Here is a 17,428-nt window from a genome sequence, read left to right as displayed (position 1 = left end):
GGATCTGTAGGAGGCTGGCGCAGCCATGGCAGCGGATCTGGATGGCCACTGCTCCTTGGCTCCTCGAATCTGCAAGAGGTATGTTGTTCCCTCTGTTGATTTGTGATTGTGGCCTCCATCGAGCTGTTGCACTGGCGTTGAGATGTCTCCAGCCATCGTGTCGTTGAGTTGTCTTCGTCCCATGGCTGTTGAAGCGGATGTGCTGGCCTTCGTGTCGTGATCATCAAAGCAGGAGGCGCGGCGAGGGAGCAGCGTGGGAGGGTGACGATGCGGCAAGGAAGGGCGATGGTGAGGGAGGCATGGCGAGGGAGGCCGACAGGCCGACGACGAGGGAGTTGCGTCGTCGCGCGGTTGCACGGGGAAGACAAGCCGGTTGGGTTTCGGGTCTCCGTCGGGGCTAGGGGTGGAGGTGGTTTTGTGCACGATATTGAGTTCAGAGCTGAGTCGGTATGACTAATCGATTTCGGATTACGTCTGTTCTAGCAAAACTCGACAGGTCCCTTGTCTTTTCCTTTGGTATGTGAGTTTTAAACTATTATTTTAGTTGGACCGCCAAATCTTGCTTATCCACATGCGTTTAGTTCAGTAATTTAAAGCCTTGGAATTTATTTTGTGTTCTAGAGGAATATGGTTTTGCAGGGAACATTGCAGCTCATTTATTAAACCTGCTATGAAGTTGTTGCATACAAAAAAGTCTTGATTAATTTGAAAGCTTCAATAAAAATATATATTTGCTATGTAGAACACTTTGAAATTCAATATGACTGTACGTTTGGAAAATATACATACAAATACTAGAATTCTAACTATAACAAATACAAATCTTTTCTTTGGATATTTAAAACTCTACAAATGGGTTCTATTCACACCAATAATGTCGTTCAACCCATGTTGTTTCAGTACATATACTCCAATTATGTCTTCTCTTAGCCGAATGATGTTTGCTACGTACTGACCACTTTTTTCTCCCTTCTATACAACTCGTAACGATGTGAACTTAGAGCTCAGGTATTTGTTGCGGCTCCTTGTTGGTGCTGGGTCAGAGGTTTGAGTTCAAACTAGATTACAGAACTTTATAATTCGTACGACCAGATTAACTTGTCCAACAATCCATCCATGATTTTGATCTCTAGTTAGTATTATAATCAAAGGACGGTGTGTTTCAAAACTATCTTTATTAAATATATGGATCTACAGAGCAACAAATTTAATAGTACTATAATTCATTCGATTAAGGCATGGTTGCAATTCAAGAGAGGAAAGGAGAAGAAAGATAATTTTTTTTTTTGTGTGAATTGAAAGAGATTTTTACTGTGAACAATTCCTGTTGGGATGATCTCTCGCCCCCCTTCGTATGGCAAGTCGAAGTCTATTGCTGGCTAAACACTCATAGGTGTTGCAGTGGTGTTTCAGGAAATGCAGGCGAAAACCATGGCGTACCTTTGGTCGAAGCCCGAAGGTTGGCCCATGACCTCCATTCGTGCGGGCGAAGGCCACGACGGACCTTCGGTCGAAGCCCGAAGCACGTTTGCGGTTCTTGCCGCCTGCGTCGGCGAAGGCTACGGCAGGCCTTCGGTCAGAAGTCAAAGGTTGACCGGCGATTCCGCTGACCGAAGGGTGCGAAGGTACTAGTGTATCTTCGGTCGGAGGCCGAAGGTCGACTCATGGCGCCGGAGGACAGGAGTGAAGGTCGTGGCGAACCTTCGGTTGGAAGCTGGAGAGGAGCCCTCAGCACAGTTATGAGATTGGCCGAAGACCACAAATAGATGACGAGGCCCACTTAACTGCATAGGGTAGAGTTGTAATTATGTAAATGTACTTGATTGTACCATAATGCTCCTGAATATGCTGAGAATGTGGCAGTTGAGGGGGTGAAACTGTAAATCTTAGCGTGGAGTGGTTGAGTACGGGCTATAAATAGAGTCATACTGTACCCGAGATGAGAGAGGAATCAAGATTATTTACCTCTAAACATGTGTCACACCCAAAAGCCTTCAACTTTTTTTCAGAGCGAAGGCTTTCCTTGTTCGAGACTTCGGTTCCAGCAGTTGACGCCGTCTGTAAAAATCGAACCCACGACCAGCTATCTCCTTATGGCACGATATCAACACCGTAATGTTGTTCACGCCCACCAGAAACTCTTCCGACCGAAGCGTTGTTTGAGCGAAGGGGGGCTTGCGTGGACTAATAATACGCCCCCATGGTCTTATAAGATAGTAATTGGACAGCAAAGGTAGGTGCATGCATCGCTCATAATCACAGCTTTTGCATTAATACCTCTTTGCCGCTTTTGCTTGATGTACTTGACCAACGTGGGAAAAAGGCAAGAAGCCAAATCTGAGTCCATCATGGCCTGACATCGAAAAGGTAAAGGACGAGTGTTCAACATATCTAACTAATTCATTTATTCACGTGCCCATTAGATTCTTTACGACACTAGCTTTTTGCGCTACACCTTAGGTCATAAATGCATGTTATTTTTTATTTTTATATTTTGACATGCAATTTTAATTATTATTTTTATAAGAATATAGTTATAATATATAATAAAATATAATATTATGAAAGTATTTTTCAAGATAAATTTATACATATAATTTTTATATTTTTAAACTAAATATTTTGGAAGTTATTGACGATCAAAGCTTTAAAGTTTAATCAGATCTTAATCAAAACGATAAATATTTATGATCAGAACGAGTATATTTTGTTTGTAGTAATTTCTATTCCACTTTAATTTTGTATAACTTTTCTTCCTCTTTCTTTTTTCGTATGACTTCGTTGAATGCGTGTGCATTGCTACGGATAGAAGAAACTAAATTATCTCGACACATGTAGCCATCGTTTTCTCCCTGAGAGTATTATGCTTCCATTGTTGTGCTCGGTTTATATATTGCATCGTCGGTCCCATAGATAATATATGACAAGTACCGTTTCACTAGAGCCTGCATCCCGCCTTCATCCATTGAGCCCAACCGGCTCCATGCATTTGGCCTCTACCACACTCAATCTTATAATATCATCGCTTGACACCTTCATTATTGCTTTCATTCGTCATGGCGGTCACCGTGAATTGAGACTCGAGAGATGTTGAAGAAGAGGTAGGTATATATATATATATGAGAGAGACCTATATAATTTTAATTTATTTTTCTCCATCCTCTATTATGATTTGGTCGCATATCTGTTCCAAATAGTATTAAGTATGCTAAGATGTTACATATCATTCGTGATGTTTCTTAGAACCTATTTTGCATCTATACAATGTGGATGCCCTAAGGTATTGATCCTTTTGCTGTCAAATATGTGCTTAATTTCTCAGTCGGTTGAGGTGTCATCGAACTCCAGCCAGCTCGTGCATCTCTTTCTTAAGTGAATGCCGGAGCTTCTAGCATAACTTTTAGAACAAAATTGTTGAGGACAACAATGATAATAATAAAGCACGGGTCTGATTGGAGAGATCTGTTTCGGTGGTGCAAAGTAAATAAGGACCATTGCTATCTAGATAATTAATCGAGGCCCTATAAAGGAATATTCTTGTCAACCAATTTGCAGATAAAGTAAATAAGCGGCAGCGGCGCCACTTGGCTAATCATGTGACACCCGCGGTCGACATGCATCTACGTGCACCAGCTGCACGCAAGTAGCTCGACCAAGTTGCGTTTTCGCGTGCTCTCGGGCCCGGCGGTCAGTGGCGGCTCGCCGGACAAACGGTGCCGTGCGCGCGGCAGGCGGCACTATCCGCGAAATCTACCTCTGCCTCGCCGCACCACTCCCTCCCTCCCGCTCGCCACCGATCCCTCTCTGCCTCCACATGGTCTTTGTCGGTTGCGTCTCTCCACTTGCTTGGTCCCTTGCTTGCTTGTTGTGCCAACGTACGTTCCAGTGCTTCTCCACCTGCAGCCGGCCGCGGGCCACCGCCGGCAGCTGGAGGCACAGCAGCCGCCATGGCCGCGGCCACCACCTCACGGTCCATTTGCTTGGTTGGAATCGGAGACACGACCATAATGTATACTTACTCCATCTCAAAATAAATGATACTTTAGCCTCTTCTATATATATTGTTTAAAATACATATATAAACTGCTTCATGCTTAAAACTAAACCGTAAAATCTCACCTTTGAATTACACCTTTATGCATCTATCGACACCTTGAAATAGTATAGGGCTTGCTGAGTACCTTCTGTAGTCACTCTTGCTATCATTCAGATGAGGAAGCCGATGCTGACTTCGTTGGAGGTGAAGGCAGGGATGAAGAGTAGTCTTAGAAGTCATGTTCGCACCCTAAACTGCTTGTGGCTTGGGTTTTTGCTTTACGATGTGTTTTGTTAGCATCTCGGCTAGGTTTGTAATATACGGTATGGTTCGTAAACCATACTCTGAACCATAATACTTATGTACGAAGTTTGACTATGATACTACTACTGTTATATTGTGTGTATTAGCTACTTGATCTAGGGACTGATACAAGAGGTACAGGAGATCCCGGGTTTAGGATCTTACAGCTACCGAGTTGGGCCGTTTAAGTTTTTCTATTTTTGTATGATCTTATATAATTTATTTAGATCTAATACCATATAGGATCTGTAGTGCCATGGTAGCATGTTTGACTGCCAAGCACAAGATCGTGTGTTCGATTCCTGGTGAGCGCGAGTTTGTGTGATTTTTTCCAATTTTTCATGAACTGACAGGCTGCCATGCCAAAAAAGTCCATCGGACCTACCGTGTCTTGGGCCGGTACAGCATGGCCCAATCTTAAGTGGGTCATGCCTGGGTTGGAGTCACGGCACGTGTTCAATTTCTGATGAGTGCGAGTTTTTGTAATTTTTTCCAATTTTTCACAAGCTGATAGGCTGCCAGGCTAGAAAAAGGCCATCGGGCCTACTGTGCCACGAGCCAGCATGGCATGGCCCAAACTTAAGTGGGCCATGCCTAGGCTGGAGTTGCTGCACAGCCCGCTTGACTAACACGCCTATTCACGTCGTGCCTAAATGGGTCCATGTCGTGCTGGGTCGGGACACCCATTTGACCACCTTTAATATGGAACCTAATACTACTCACTCTCAAGCACACAGCACATAAGTTAGAACATAAAAAGCTCAATTGATAATTTTATACCTTTAGTCACTTGATCTCCATAAGCGACTTTACATCCACGCTAATTGTCAATCTTCTTGATTCCACCCTCGATCTCTGAGATCGCTTCTCTTACGCTTCTTCTTCATGTCATGAGAATCACCTAGAGCTCAATGACTTCGATGCATTTCCTTTGATCTCATAGCATCTGTCGGAGGATGAACTCCACAAGCGGGGATCTGGAGGGACCCCCTTTGAGATTCGGCCGGGGGGATGATTCTGAATCTACCTCGTACGTGAAATAAATGAGAGTAAATGAGATGAAGGTGGGATGGATGATCGGATGCTAGAGGAAATAAATGCTCAGGGGATTTTAGACAGGTTCGAGCTGCACGGAGCGTAATACCCTACTCCTGTATATATGCTATAAATGCTCTGAAAATGCCTCTCTGAGGATCTCTTGTGTTACAAGGATTTCTGTCTAAGTCTAGAGCTTCGTGTGTCTTGTTCTTCGTTAGCTTGTCTCGGTACTCTTCAACTCGTGAGACTTGGTCAACTTCCAGAACTTATCCGGCTTGTAAGTCTTGGCCTTGTCGTCGGGACACACCCCCACCTTTTATACCGTCGGGGGGAGGGGGCTTGGCGTGCCCAGAAAGGAGGGTGCGAGTACCAAGGCATCATAAATGTAAAGCAACCATCATGGGCTGCAGCTTGATGTTACGGGGGGTTGAAAATGCGCCCCCGTCCGGTCCTGTCGTCATCATGCCGCTTTTCAGCTGATGCAGCAAGGAGGGCCCACCGGGCAGCCACCGAGCAACCCCGCGTGCCCGTCCGATCAGAGCAAGCCTGACACGGCAGGGCGGCAGGCGATATGCCTTGAGCCTAGCGACGATATCCCGAGGCGCGCCGGAGGAAGAAGAGTCCGACACCACAAAGGAGAATGGCGATGATGAGGACCATAGAGACGAAGAGGATGAGGATGACAACAACTACTTCTTCATCGTCATGGCCGGCTTGTAGATGCGCATGCACGGGTTTAGGGCTCTTTTGCACACTCGGACATGTCTTTTGATTTTGGTGTACAGTGATAGAGTTAGGAATTATTAGTGACCTAATTATATATTAGTGTGATATAAACCAATAATTCTAGAGATTAGTAATATAAAGCTCGGTTAAATTATTGTTTGTCTATTTAAATTTTAATTTTCCTCTGGATTGACTATCACTGCCACTTCCTAGCTAGAACTGGCAGTGATAAATATATCAATCAGCAGAATTAGCTCAAGAACTGGCAGCGATAGTTTGTGTCACTACCGGTTCATATTATGAACAGGCACTGATATTCATTATTAGTTACTACTAGAGAAATCATTAGTTCAGACGGTTCAGAAATCCCGTACAGGACATTTTTTGAACTGTCTGTGGAAAAGAGTCTGTACAAATCAAATTTATACAGACGGTTTTTCTAGCCCAGCATAATGGTATCCGTGCCATCGTTGTCTCCAATCAGCGCTCGACTGCATCGGCGGCCACCCATCTCCATGATCCCCCCCTTATCATGATCCCACCCCTCCCTCACCTCTCTGCCTCTGCCTCTAGCTCCTCATCTGCTTCATGCGGCTCCTTCACAACCATTGTCGTTCTCGCTCCTTGCTACCGCCATGTCCTTATCTCCGCCACTGGTGACAAGCCACCAACGGGGGCGAAAAGGCTTGACAACTGCAGAAGCAGGTGCTCCCCGGTTGCACTCGAGGTAGGTTGGACTGATTCCTCTACCTCTTTGATTCCATTTGGTTGAGACGGGGGGGGGGGGGGGGGAGATCTGCTATTGTTGGATTATGGAGCAAGGCCAAATAGTGTCTTACGCATTCTAATATGCTATTTTGTGTGGAATCTGGTTTCAATTTTTGACATTTTGTTCAAAATTTCATTTGCATTCGATGATCCTGCAATAGGGATTTATTTGCTCTCCTTTTCAAAGATTTGTTTGCCTAGTGAGAGAATTCTTCAGATTTGATGAATTCAATCTGTTGTGAGAAATGTGTTATTAAAAATCATTGCTTCAGAATTTTGTTTTCAGAACAATTTTGCAGTATGGTTTCCCTTGAAAAATGATGTTGAATGTGTCTTTGCTGAACCAGTAACTAGTCCTGATACTGTTACCCTGCTTGAACCAAACATATTTCGGTTTTACTCATTCCAATTACATTACCAGGGTATTTTGATACCGTTACCATTTGCATTTGCAACGATTGAACCAAACAGTGCCATAGTATGATGCTATGATTGTTAGGAAAGAGTTCACAATTATCTTTGAATTAGTGATCGAAAATCACAGTAGAAGTTATCTACTCAGCTTTAAATTTCTATCCCTTGTACTGGAGCATTTGATAAGAAATAAGGGAGTAGTCAAATACAGGCTACTTGGTTACATAAACCATTTCACCTCTTCTTATTTGTCCACCGAGTATAAGAAATAACGAGCAATTGACAATTAACACTACTATAATCACTTCCTAAATTCATTCTGTAAACAGAATATCATAAAAGGTCAAGTGAAGCTAAGTGCATTCCATAAATCCATAATTTTTAGTTCAAGTGGGAAAAAGGAACCCATTTGCACTTGTAGATCTGGGTAGTTCCCTATCCTAGCATCATCTAAGCCAACCCCTTTCTAAACTCAGTCACCTTGCTTGTGAATCTGCTCATGCCCACTACCTCTCACCCCGCACTTGTGTAAATAGACCATTTGTCATTACTAGATCAACGGACTGATTAATCACAGATCTGCAGAAATCTGAAACAATACCAAGTAAAACAAATCAGCAACTTATCTCGGCTACAGAGTACATACCTTAGACACCGATCTGGAACTCCGTGAAGTCGTGGGACTTCGTCGTCGACGCTGGAGAAAAATCAAGCAAGTAGTGCAGACTAGCGGCAGCGCAGGGGCACGCCACACCGAATCAAGCTCCTCTCCAAGATCTCGCACCGCAGCATTGGAACATCACCCGAAGCAAAACAAATCCGTGACAAAACAAATTGATAGGGAGAGACAGACATGGAGACGAGCTAGAGCTTCAATTCCTTACCGGTAATGAAAGAAACTAATATGAGTCAGACCGAATCTCCGCTCCAGCGAACGACGAGGACGAGGCTTAGAGACAAGGAAGAGGGGTGGTGGAAGGATGCCTAGATCGGCACAGAGGGTGGCGGATCTGGCGATCGAATCTAAACGCGCTGGAGGAGGATGGTGGAGAGGCGATGGCTAGGGTTCTGTGGGAGGTAGAGGAGGCGGAGGAGGCAGAGCAGAAGGGAGGCGGCTAGGGTTCTATGGATGGTGGTGTTCATGGTGTACTAATAGGCGATGGTTTTAGTACAGACTGATAGACAACGTGTGGGGGCTTTGCGAGCCGGGATGTACAGGCGTTGTGGGACGCACGGTCATTGCGGGATGCACAGTTTCTATTGGAACCGTCTGAACTATATCATTTGTATAGATGGTCACATTTTGGAGCCGTCTGTATTATTAGTACAGACGGTTCTTGAATGTGAACCGTCTGTACTAAAGCGTCTCACTTTGTTGAAACTACTCCTCGTTATTTTTCAGACGGTTCTAGTTTAGAACCGTATGTGATAACCTTTGCACAGACGGCCTCGAATAGATGTTTGTATACTAAATCATTTCTATTGTAGTGAGTATCGGTTTTATATTCGGCAATGATAATTCATGATTATCAGGTATGTGTTAAGAACGTATGATTATTACTGTCAGTTTAATAATCGATAGTAATATAGTTTTTGAATCGGTAGTGATAATCGTTTCTGTGGTAGTGACCACAGATCGGGTATGTGACAATCAGCCAATGAAAGCAAAGTGAAAATCAAACAGTGGTGAGAAAATGCATGAGAGTGACAAATTCTCAAGACCACTATCATGACAACAAACATGAAACGTACATACGTTCTTATTATCCATCACTCAAATGCAGACTAAGACGATGCTCACACAGACTCGATGGCATCAGTACGTTCGTAAGTCTGGCATGCGTGCGTACGTACAGCTTCACACACAGATCATATCGACGCAACAAAAACACAGTCCACTGTCCACACGCAAAAAGCTCGAACAGATCGATCAAACGTGCCCGTCAAAAAGGATATTGACGCGCGCAAATTATGACGGCAGGAGATCATCAGCTAGCTCGCGGCGACGCCCTCGTCATCGACGGCAGGCGCGCTCGAACCCAGCTCGGCCGAGGACGACGTCGGGTTGACGACGCTGCAGTTGAGTCGGACCTCCCCGCACCTTCCCGTCTGCACCTCGGTGTGGCCCATCTTCACCATGGCCGCCGCGAACCGCTCCTTCCACAGCGTCTCGTTGGCAGCGAAGTTGTTGACGAACGCGTTCAGCGTGGCGTTGACACGCAGCTGATTGTCGGAGAAGAAGAGTCCCAGGTTCAGCGGCAGCAGCTTGTAGTAGTTGTTGTCCAGGACTGCCGGCGTGCTCGGGTCGATCGCCGTCGTGGTCAGCGTCGACTGGTTCGCGTTCGGCGGGCACAGCGCTCGCAGCAGAGTCGCGTACCCCGCGCTCAGACCCGAGCCAACCTGCATCAGTTACATACACACGTTGTATTAGTTACGTGCATGCATTGCATGAGACGTGCATGATGATCCGGAACGTACGATTGGGGTGGATCCGTTGTAGATGCGGTCGAGGAAGGAGCTGCAGAAGGAGCGGCCGACGGTGTGGGCGCCGGAGAGGATGACCATCTCCTCGACGGTGAGGTTCTTGGCGGCGAATTTGTCGGTGAGGACCTTCGCCGTGGAGGAGGGTAAGGGGAGGTTGAGGTTGGCCTCCGACTCGTTGGACACGCGGCCGTCGCGGCGGCCGGCGGGGACCTGGTAGGAGACGCTGCCGGCGAGGTTGATGCTGTCGCGGGCCGCGAAGGCGACGATGTCGGCGCAGGAGACGATGCGCGGGCAGCTCTGCTCCACGGTGGCCTTGGCGGCGTCGATGACGTCGAAGCCGCGGAGGCTCGGGTTGTTCGGCGCGGCTTCACGCTCCGTCTTGCCGCCGCCGGGGTTGACGGTCAGGAGTACCGACGCATCACATCCCTGCAGCATGTTAGTGTGGGATGAACGCATGTCAGAGTTCACCAACAAAAGGCTGTTTGATTTATGAATCACATCATCTATGTATGGTGACAGGATCGATGATTGACCAATCTATTTCATTTCTCAACAAAACAAGTGAGATAGCATCGGCGGTCTTTCACCGGATGCAGAGGAATCGGATAAGGAGATTTATCCACCTCTCTCTATATCTTCTTCTTCTTTGTCCTCCTCTTCCTCTCTCTTTTCTCTCTCTTTCTTATCCATAACAAAAAAATTATTAGAGTGTTTAGTGGAACTTTCATTAGCTACGAAACAGTAGGAGGCTGGAGCCCTTCCCTAGGATCCGCCCCTGTCTTTCACCATCCAATTACTAGAACCAAGTACATTTGCGCAATGATCATATTTCTTCTTCTTCGTTGTTGTATTCACAATTTTTGAAGTTTGCAGGGACGATGGTCCATGCTTTTGTTACTAAAGATATGAGCTATATTTATTGCATGTGTGCGCGTTAGTTTGAATGACTTTAAGTTAGTACGATCACAATATCAATGGATGCATGGGGAGACAAAATTAAGATTCTTGTCATGAAAAGCTTGGCATGGCACCAGTTGCAAGCGGGGAATATGCGTCAACTTGCAACAAAGAAGACAGCACGACATGCACATATATATATATATACTTTTGTGCTTTGGTCATGTACTTTGTCTCATTGTCTCTTCTTTTTTTTTTTTTTGAGAGAGAAACAACTTTAGCATTCCTGTTTTCCATTATTTGTTTAATTAATATCAGTTGATTTGTGTAAAGTACTAATACTAATCAGTCAGCGATCTACTACAAATCTGCAAATGAAATTTTCTACCATGCACTTTGGAACAAGCCATTTCATAGGATTTTTATAAGCGCATTCCTTTGATCCAAGTGTCTTTAAGGCAAATTTTTCGTTTGGTGTAATTCCTTTGAAACTCTTACGTTTTTTTCCTCCAAAGAGTGCCTTAATCAAGCCATGGATCGTGGACAAGAAACATGTACGTGTCGTTGTTCATTGTACCACATATATAAAAGTCTCCTTAAGATCAAAGCACAACAACAACAAAATATCTATATATACTCTTGACGTGCACGTGAGCATATTTGTTTAGGGTTCTTATTGTGAAACCTATCTACCTGAGTTTGTTTCTACACAGTTACTTATATTTATAAAATATCTATATATATACTCTGAACATCTTGACATCATGTTGATACATACATAGACCGAAAGTTCTACTTCTTTCATCTAAGAAAAGAGGTTGTACATTCATTTTGGCTAATAACTGGAGCGAGTACGTCATGCATCCTATGATAAAACAACAACTGATAGATTCATAGCTAATTATTCCCGTCGAGCTCCACTGCTATGTTTATACGAAGCATAATTGCACAGGCAACTGAAAACTATTGACAAATTTATCTGTTTATACACGTTTGCTAAAATTAAAGCTACGGACGAGTTGGTGATTTAAACTGAACTACTATGCTGGACAAGGTTAACTTTCTGTTACCCTGACGAAGCAGTCGTGGAAATGGAGGCGGATGAGCCCCGCGGCGATGCTGGCGTCCCTGGCGAAGGCGGCGGCGACGGCCTGGCGGACGAGCGCCTCGGCGTTGGGGCAGGTGGCGTCGTAGAAGCCCACCCGGAGCTGCGCGCGGGCCGGCGCCGGCAGCAGGCACAGCGCGCACGCGGCGACGGCGGCGGCCAGGGCTACCACTCCGCCGGCCGTCGGCTTGTCTTGCGTAGCCATGCCTACTTGGCTATCGAGGCGTGAGTGTTGATCCGACCAGCTGAGCCCGTGACCGAGGTCGATCTGGGACACAACGGCCGTGGGGTGTTTAGATACACAAGGATGAAGGTCGGAGCACTTGATTAAAGGTAGAAACGTACTGCTTTCGAAAGAGCTCTCTCAGCAGTGTCTCAGAGTGACTGACACGTTGAGACATTTTCCTTTATCATTCGCAACCAAAGCTTTGCATTTCAAGGCATTTTCCTTTTTCTTTTAGTGAACATTTCAAGCCATCTTCCTCCTTTTTTTTAGTGAACATTCGAAGGCATTCCCAGGTGATCGTCATCGTCTCAGCTGAGCTTCTCTGTGGACAATCTGCAAGCCAGTCAGCCGACATGGTTGGCGGCGTCCTGCTCTGGAACCCGGCCCTTTGCTTCAGGTTCACCCGCCCTGCCGTCGCTCCTCCTCCCTTCCTTTGTGCACCTCCTGCCAGCGCCTCCCGCTACCGTTGGCTTGCCTTCACCTGCGCTCCTCCCACTCGCTGTTCATTTACCTCCACTCCCTAGCTCGCTCCCGTGATCGCTGCTCCTCCATGCCCTGGTCACTTCCATGCTCCACGCTGCAGAATCCGGCTCCCTATAACAACCAATTTCCACAAATGGTATTTCATTTTATTTTTTTCCATGATTTGAGCAATCGATTTCTCTTTCTTGAACATTAGAATTATAGGCTTGCTGCGTTCGATTTATTGAACAAAGGTGTTCAATACGGTATTCCATGCACGGCTGAAAAAAGGTGCTCCTATGCATGACTGTGTCAGCTTGGGGCCATTTCATGTGCACCAAAGCCCAAACACATGCCCATGTGACCCACAAGTAGCGAGGGCTTCTATGGGCTATGGGGAGTGATTGATGCGACGCCAATGGGCCAGGAGGCGAGGTGCCAAGAAGCACTAAACTACTAGCAAGCAGCAGCACCACATTGGAAGCTACTCCTACATAATTAAGCAAATTCTGCCACTAATCGACGTTGATGGAAAGACATCATTTACATTTTCGGCACTTTTTGCGTACTAGCTGTGTTTGTCTTGGAATGGAGCTGGACAATATCTACGTATATATACTACTCTTTAACACCGAGGATTCGGAGGCATGGCGCATCAGCGCACCGTTCATGCACTGTTACGCACACTGTTTAATCACTATGTTTTTTGTGCGAATTGATTTCACTTTATTTTTTGGTTTTAAAAAAAAAATGAGTTTGGCATCGACGACGGGTGTTGGATCCGAACAACTTTGTCTATCTGGCCATCCATGTGTTCTCCGTCCTCAGTCTTCGCTAATGACGAAATCGTCGCCGCTCTCCACTACCTGGCCTCCGCTACTTCAATGCTAAGCAGGTCGCCCGCGAGCTCCTCCACCAGATGTCCGTTTTCCTGAGCCGCTTCCCTAACCGAAGCTCGCGTGCACCCATCTTCCTCCACTCCGACCGAGCACCACCTCCACCTTGCAACGAACTTCAGGTCGTGAGATCTCCCGAACCCCGGGCGAGCCATGGTGAGCTTCGACATGCTCTCCTAAGCGTCACACTCCCCTTCCCTCACTCCTTCCTTTACCACAGCACTCTGTCGCCGTCGACCCGAGTGCCGCTGCATGCCATGGCCGTTGCCGACCTAGACGTCGTTGCGCATGCCGCCATGGTGGCTCAATTGGAATCCCCATGTCGTGTTGAAGCTCATGGCCCCTTCCCAGTCGAGCTTTGCTGTCGTTCACCGCAGGTGACCGATCAAAGCTCGGTCAAACCACCGCCCCCTCTCACCCATCAGTTTTGACAGAAGTCAAATATTTTGACCCGATCCAATGGGTCTTGGACCGACCGATCTAGACTGTAGCTAGGTAGATCTGGGTAAAAAAGTATTTTAGGGTATTTTGATTTTTGGAAAATTTCAGAAAATACCAAAGGAATATTAGTTGTATTGATAAATTGACTGAAATAATATAAAATGCATAGAAAAATATTTAGAGCTCAAAAAATATGAAACCAATTTTGTTGGATTTGTATTACTGTCGTCTATATGTTAAAATTATATAGATGCATAAAAGTGCTACTATTTTTCCTATACTTAAGTGAATGTATTAATATTGATAAATTCATAACGAAATCTCAAGATGTCCAAAATTGATGAACCCAATTTTGTTAGTCTTCTTTTTTCATGCTCTGTATAGAAAAAATATAGTTCAATCATAAAATGCATGATGGACATGGCATATCGTGTCTTCCATCCTAGTAAATACAACGGCATAAGGATACACTACTGTAGGGATCGGTGACGTTCTAAGAGGGGGTAAATTATGACACTTAAAAAACTAAACCAAATTAGCTCCAAAAACTTTACCAGATAAACATATCTCAATTTATATCTAAATGTGCTCTAGGTTTATTTAGTGTGTCTACTCTATCACTTAAAAAGATTTGTAATCTACTCTAGCAAGGTAAATTATAAGTATGTAAATACGAAAACATAAATAAGATAGAGAGAACAAACTTGGCAAAAGATATTTTTATCCCGTGGTATTGATGGCATAAATATTACCCCTAGTTCGCGTTGGAGCTCTACCAAGGATATACTCTCGATTAGCACCCAGTCACGACTCTTTAGCCACTAAGCTACCAAGACAAGGCCTCAAATTGGATATGCTATCAAGATACAAAGGCAAGACCTCACCACTAGACTCTGTTTCGGTCACTTGCCGTCGTGATCACTTCGAAGCTTGAGCCATCAAGACAAGGGTCAACCCATTCTCATATGCGTGTCTTGTCATCGCTCCACATCAAATCAAAGGGTCAACAAGTTTGAGCCACCAAGGTCCAAGATGTCAGCAAGTCACCAAGACTAAGGCACCGGCATACCTCTCGGTACAAGCTCGGATCACTCATTTATCCACTCTTTAGGCAACAATCACCTAGCAACACTCTCTCTGTGCCTAATAGCTCTAATCACTCCCTAATCTATGTGCTAATTGCTTTGGATGATCACTTTAAGTACTTTGGTGGCTTGAATATCTTCTCAAGTGTATATGGGATTCTCTGGACAGCCACACCTTCAAATGACCGAGTGAATGGGTATTTATAGCCTCAAATCCTCAAACTAGTCATTAACCTAGGAGCTCATAGAAATTGTTAACATCGAATTGTCCGATGGGAACAGTAGTACAAGCACCGGACAACCCGATGAGTACTCCATCAGAAACTAGTCGTTGGATTCCACTCAAAGTCATCATGAACACCGGACACTCTGGTGTATACATCATCTCCATCATCGGACCGTACGGTGAGTACATTTAAGCCATCCAAGTCTCTGCAGTCTCTCTATGTAAATTGCTCTAGTATAAGCCTCCGGGGTACATAACACCTATCACCGGACCATCCGGTGAGGTATTCTTCGATCTTCAACTCTTAGAAACGCTTCTGCATGAAAGATTCCAGTGTGAAGTATCCGGTGTGTACAACACAGGCATCAGACCTTTCGGTGAGTTGATCTTCATTCTTCTATGCTCGAATTTTTCTCTGCAAGAATTAGTCTGGTGCTTTATACCCTTCATCACTGGACTATCCAGTGCCTTCAAATCTTTCTACCCTGAGGTAACTCTACTGCATAAATGCTCCAGTGAATTCTACACACAGAGCACAAGAGTATCCAGTGAAATCATCAGCCTTCGCTTTGCCTCCGACAAAATACTCTGGTGAGTTCAACCCCTAAACACCGCACCATCTGGTGCAGTCATTTTATCCAGAACTCGTCCAATTCAATCAATCTTGAGTTCAGCTGCGGTGGTTTCTTCATGCATTCCCTCCATAAGACCTACTAAAATATATACTTGACAAGCATATTATTTCAATTACCTACTAAAACATATACTTGACAAACATATTAGTTCAATTAACTATGTTGTCATTGATCACCAAAATTACATACATAATCTAATAGAGCCATTTTGGCTTCATCCACCATTTGAAATCTCATCCTCGCCTATGTTTACCGGCTTTGATTCGTCGCAATCGACAGTGTCGTATTGTTGCAAATAGTCAAGCCACCGTTGAAACCAAACCTAGATTTTATTGATCCAAAATCTTGACAAGGTGGGACAAAGTGCTAGCTCGGTTGGTAGAGAGGACCACCAAGTACCACATCACCCCAACCTAAATTTATATTCGGGTGTGGGTGTCACCGCCAAGCAACCACATCACCGCCAAGCAACCTAAATTTTTGTTTAATAATATTTTTATTGGAAAATTGCAAAAATAATAGCTAAATTCAAAAAATTGCAATAATAGGTACCTGTAGGCACGTGAAATACCGACAAGGATCCTATCGGCATTCTGAATGCCAACAGCCTATGTGGCACTGAGCCTAGGGCCTTGTCGACACGCGAAAAGCGGACAAAAGGTATGTCGGCATTCGATATGCTGACAGGACCCAGATAGACACCGATAGGGGTGTCACGAGAGCAGAGCGCTGATATGCCTGTTGGCAAATAGAATGCCAATATGCCTGTCAGCATTCTGTTTGCCGACATGCCTCTTTTTATTGGTTTTTATTAATAATTAGAGTTGATGATAGCTACTTTTTCATTTGAATTTTATTTTTTTAATAAATTTATGTTATAAGAATACTGACAAAAAACTATTAATTGAACAATAATAGTCAGGTAGCACAATTATCATAGAATCAGGTACGGATGTTACATATGCTAAAAAAATTATATGGGGTTTATCATCAGTGCTCGAATGGACCCTAACCATAAAAGAGATGACGACAACAAATGTTAGCATGTACGGAACGTCTAAAGACTAACATAATAGCGTATCGCTACTAAACCTAACATACCTTAGGGAATAAAAGTAGGTTGGGTTGCAATAGATTCTCTCTACTAAGTGCACCTAGGATATTTTCCCTTTCGCAGGGCATCGGGGCCTCCCGCCTTAGCGCGACGGGCCCTGTCTCGCTTCCTTTCCCTCTCTGCTTCGCGTGCTTCAGCCGCAGCGCGCTTCTCCGCCGCCTTCCTCATGCGCTCCTCATTCTAACGCTTTAGCCGTAGTTCCTCCTGTTGTTGCTCGTATTCCCGGCGTTCGTACGTTTTCCTCCTCCACTGCATGGTCATTTGGACCCACTTCTTCTGGTGCTTATTTTGCTCCATATCCAGCCATTTCATGAAGTTACATATAGGTGGAGGAGACTAGACAAATGAAACAAGAGAGGAGATTAGTAAGACATGCATTAAATCATATGGAGAGTGTCACATGAGTGAATTATGTCGCTATATCCGTGGGTACTTGTATGGTCCATGTCGATACTTGTCGTACTAGTAGTTAGCACACATGAAGAAGCGTAGTCCATAGATGTAGGAGATGTCTTAGGACTCGCAAAACCTATAAGGGTCGCCACAGAAGCACATCAGGGGTTCAACCCCCT

The 17,428-nt window shown here is 44.9% G+C and overlaps 1 protein-coding gene across 1 annotated transcript; it reads right to left on the bottom strand.

Annotated features, from left to right (window-relative positions):
• Positions 1-9,008: 9,008 nt before the first annotated feature.
• Positions 9,009-12,164, bottom strand: LOC133909895 (peroxidase 1-like). Its single transcript, XM_062352437.1, has 3 exons — positions 11,737-12,164; positions 9,764-10,195; positions 9,009-9,685 (listed from the first exon to the last, which is right to left on the bottom strand). Exons 1-3 carry the CDS (start codon positions 11,974-11,976, stop codon positions 9,278-9,280), a joined length of 1,080 nt encoding a protein of 359 aa, XP_062208421.1. The 5' UTR covers positions 11,977-12,164; the 3' UTR covers positions 9,009-9,277.
• Between the last annotated feature and the right edge of the window lie 5,264 nt (positions 12,165-17,428).

Source organism: Phragmites australis, chromosome 2, assembly GCF_958298935.1.
Source record: "Phragmites australis chromosome 2, lpPhrAust1.1, whole genome shotgun sequence".
Classification (NCBI taxonomy): domain Eukaryota; kingdom Viridiplantae; phylum Streptophyta; class Magnoliopsida; order Poales; family Poaceae; genus Phragmites; species Phragmites australis.
The sequence above is the reverse complement of the archived record's forward strand: the minus strand, read 5'-3'. Positions and strand labels throughout refer to the sequence as shown.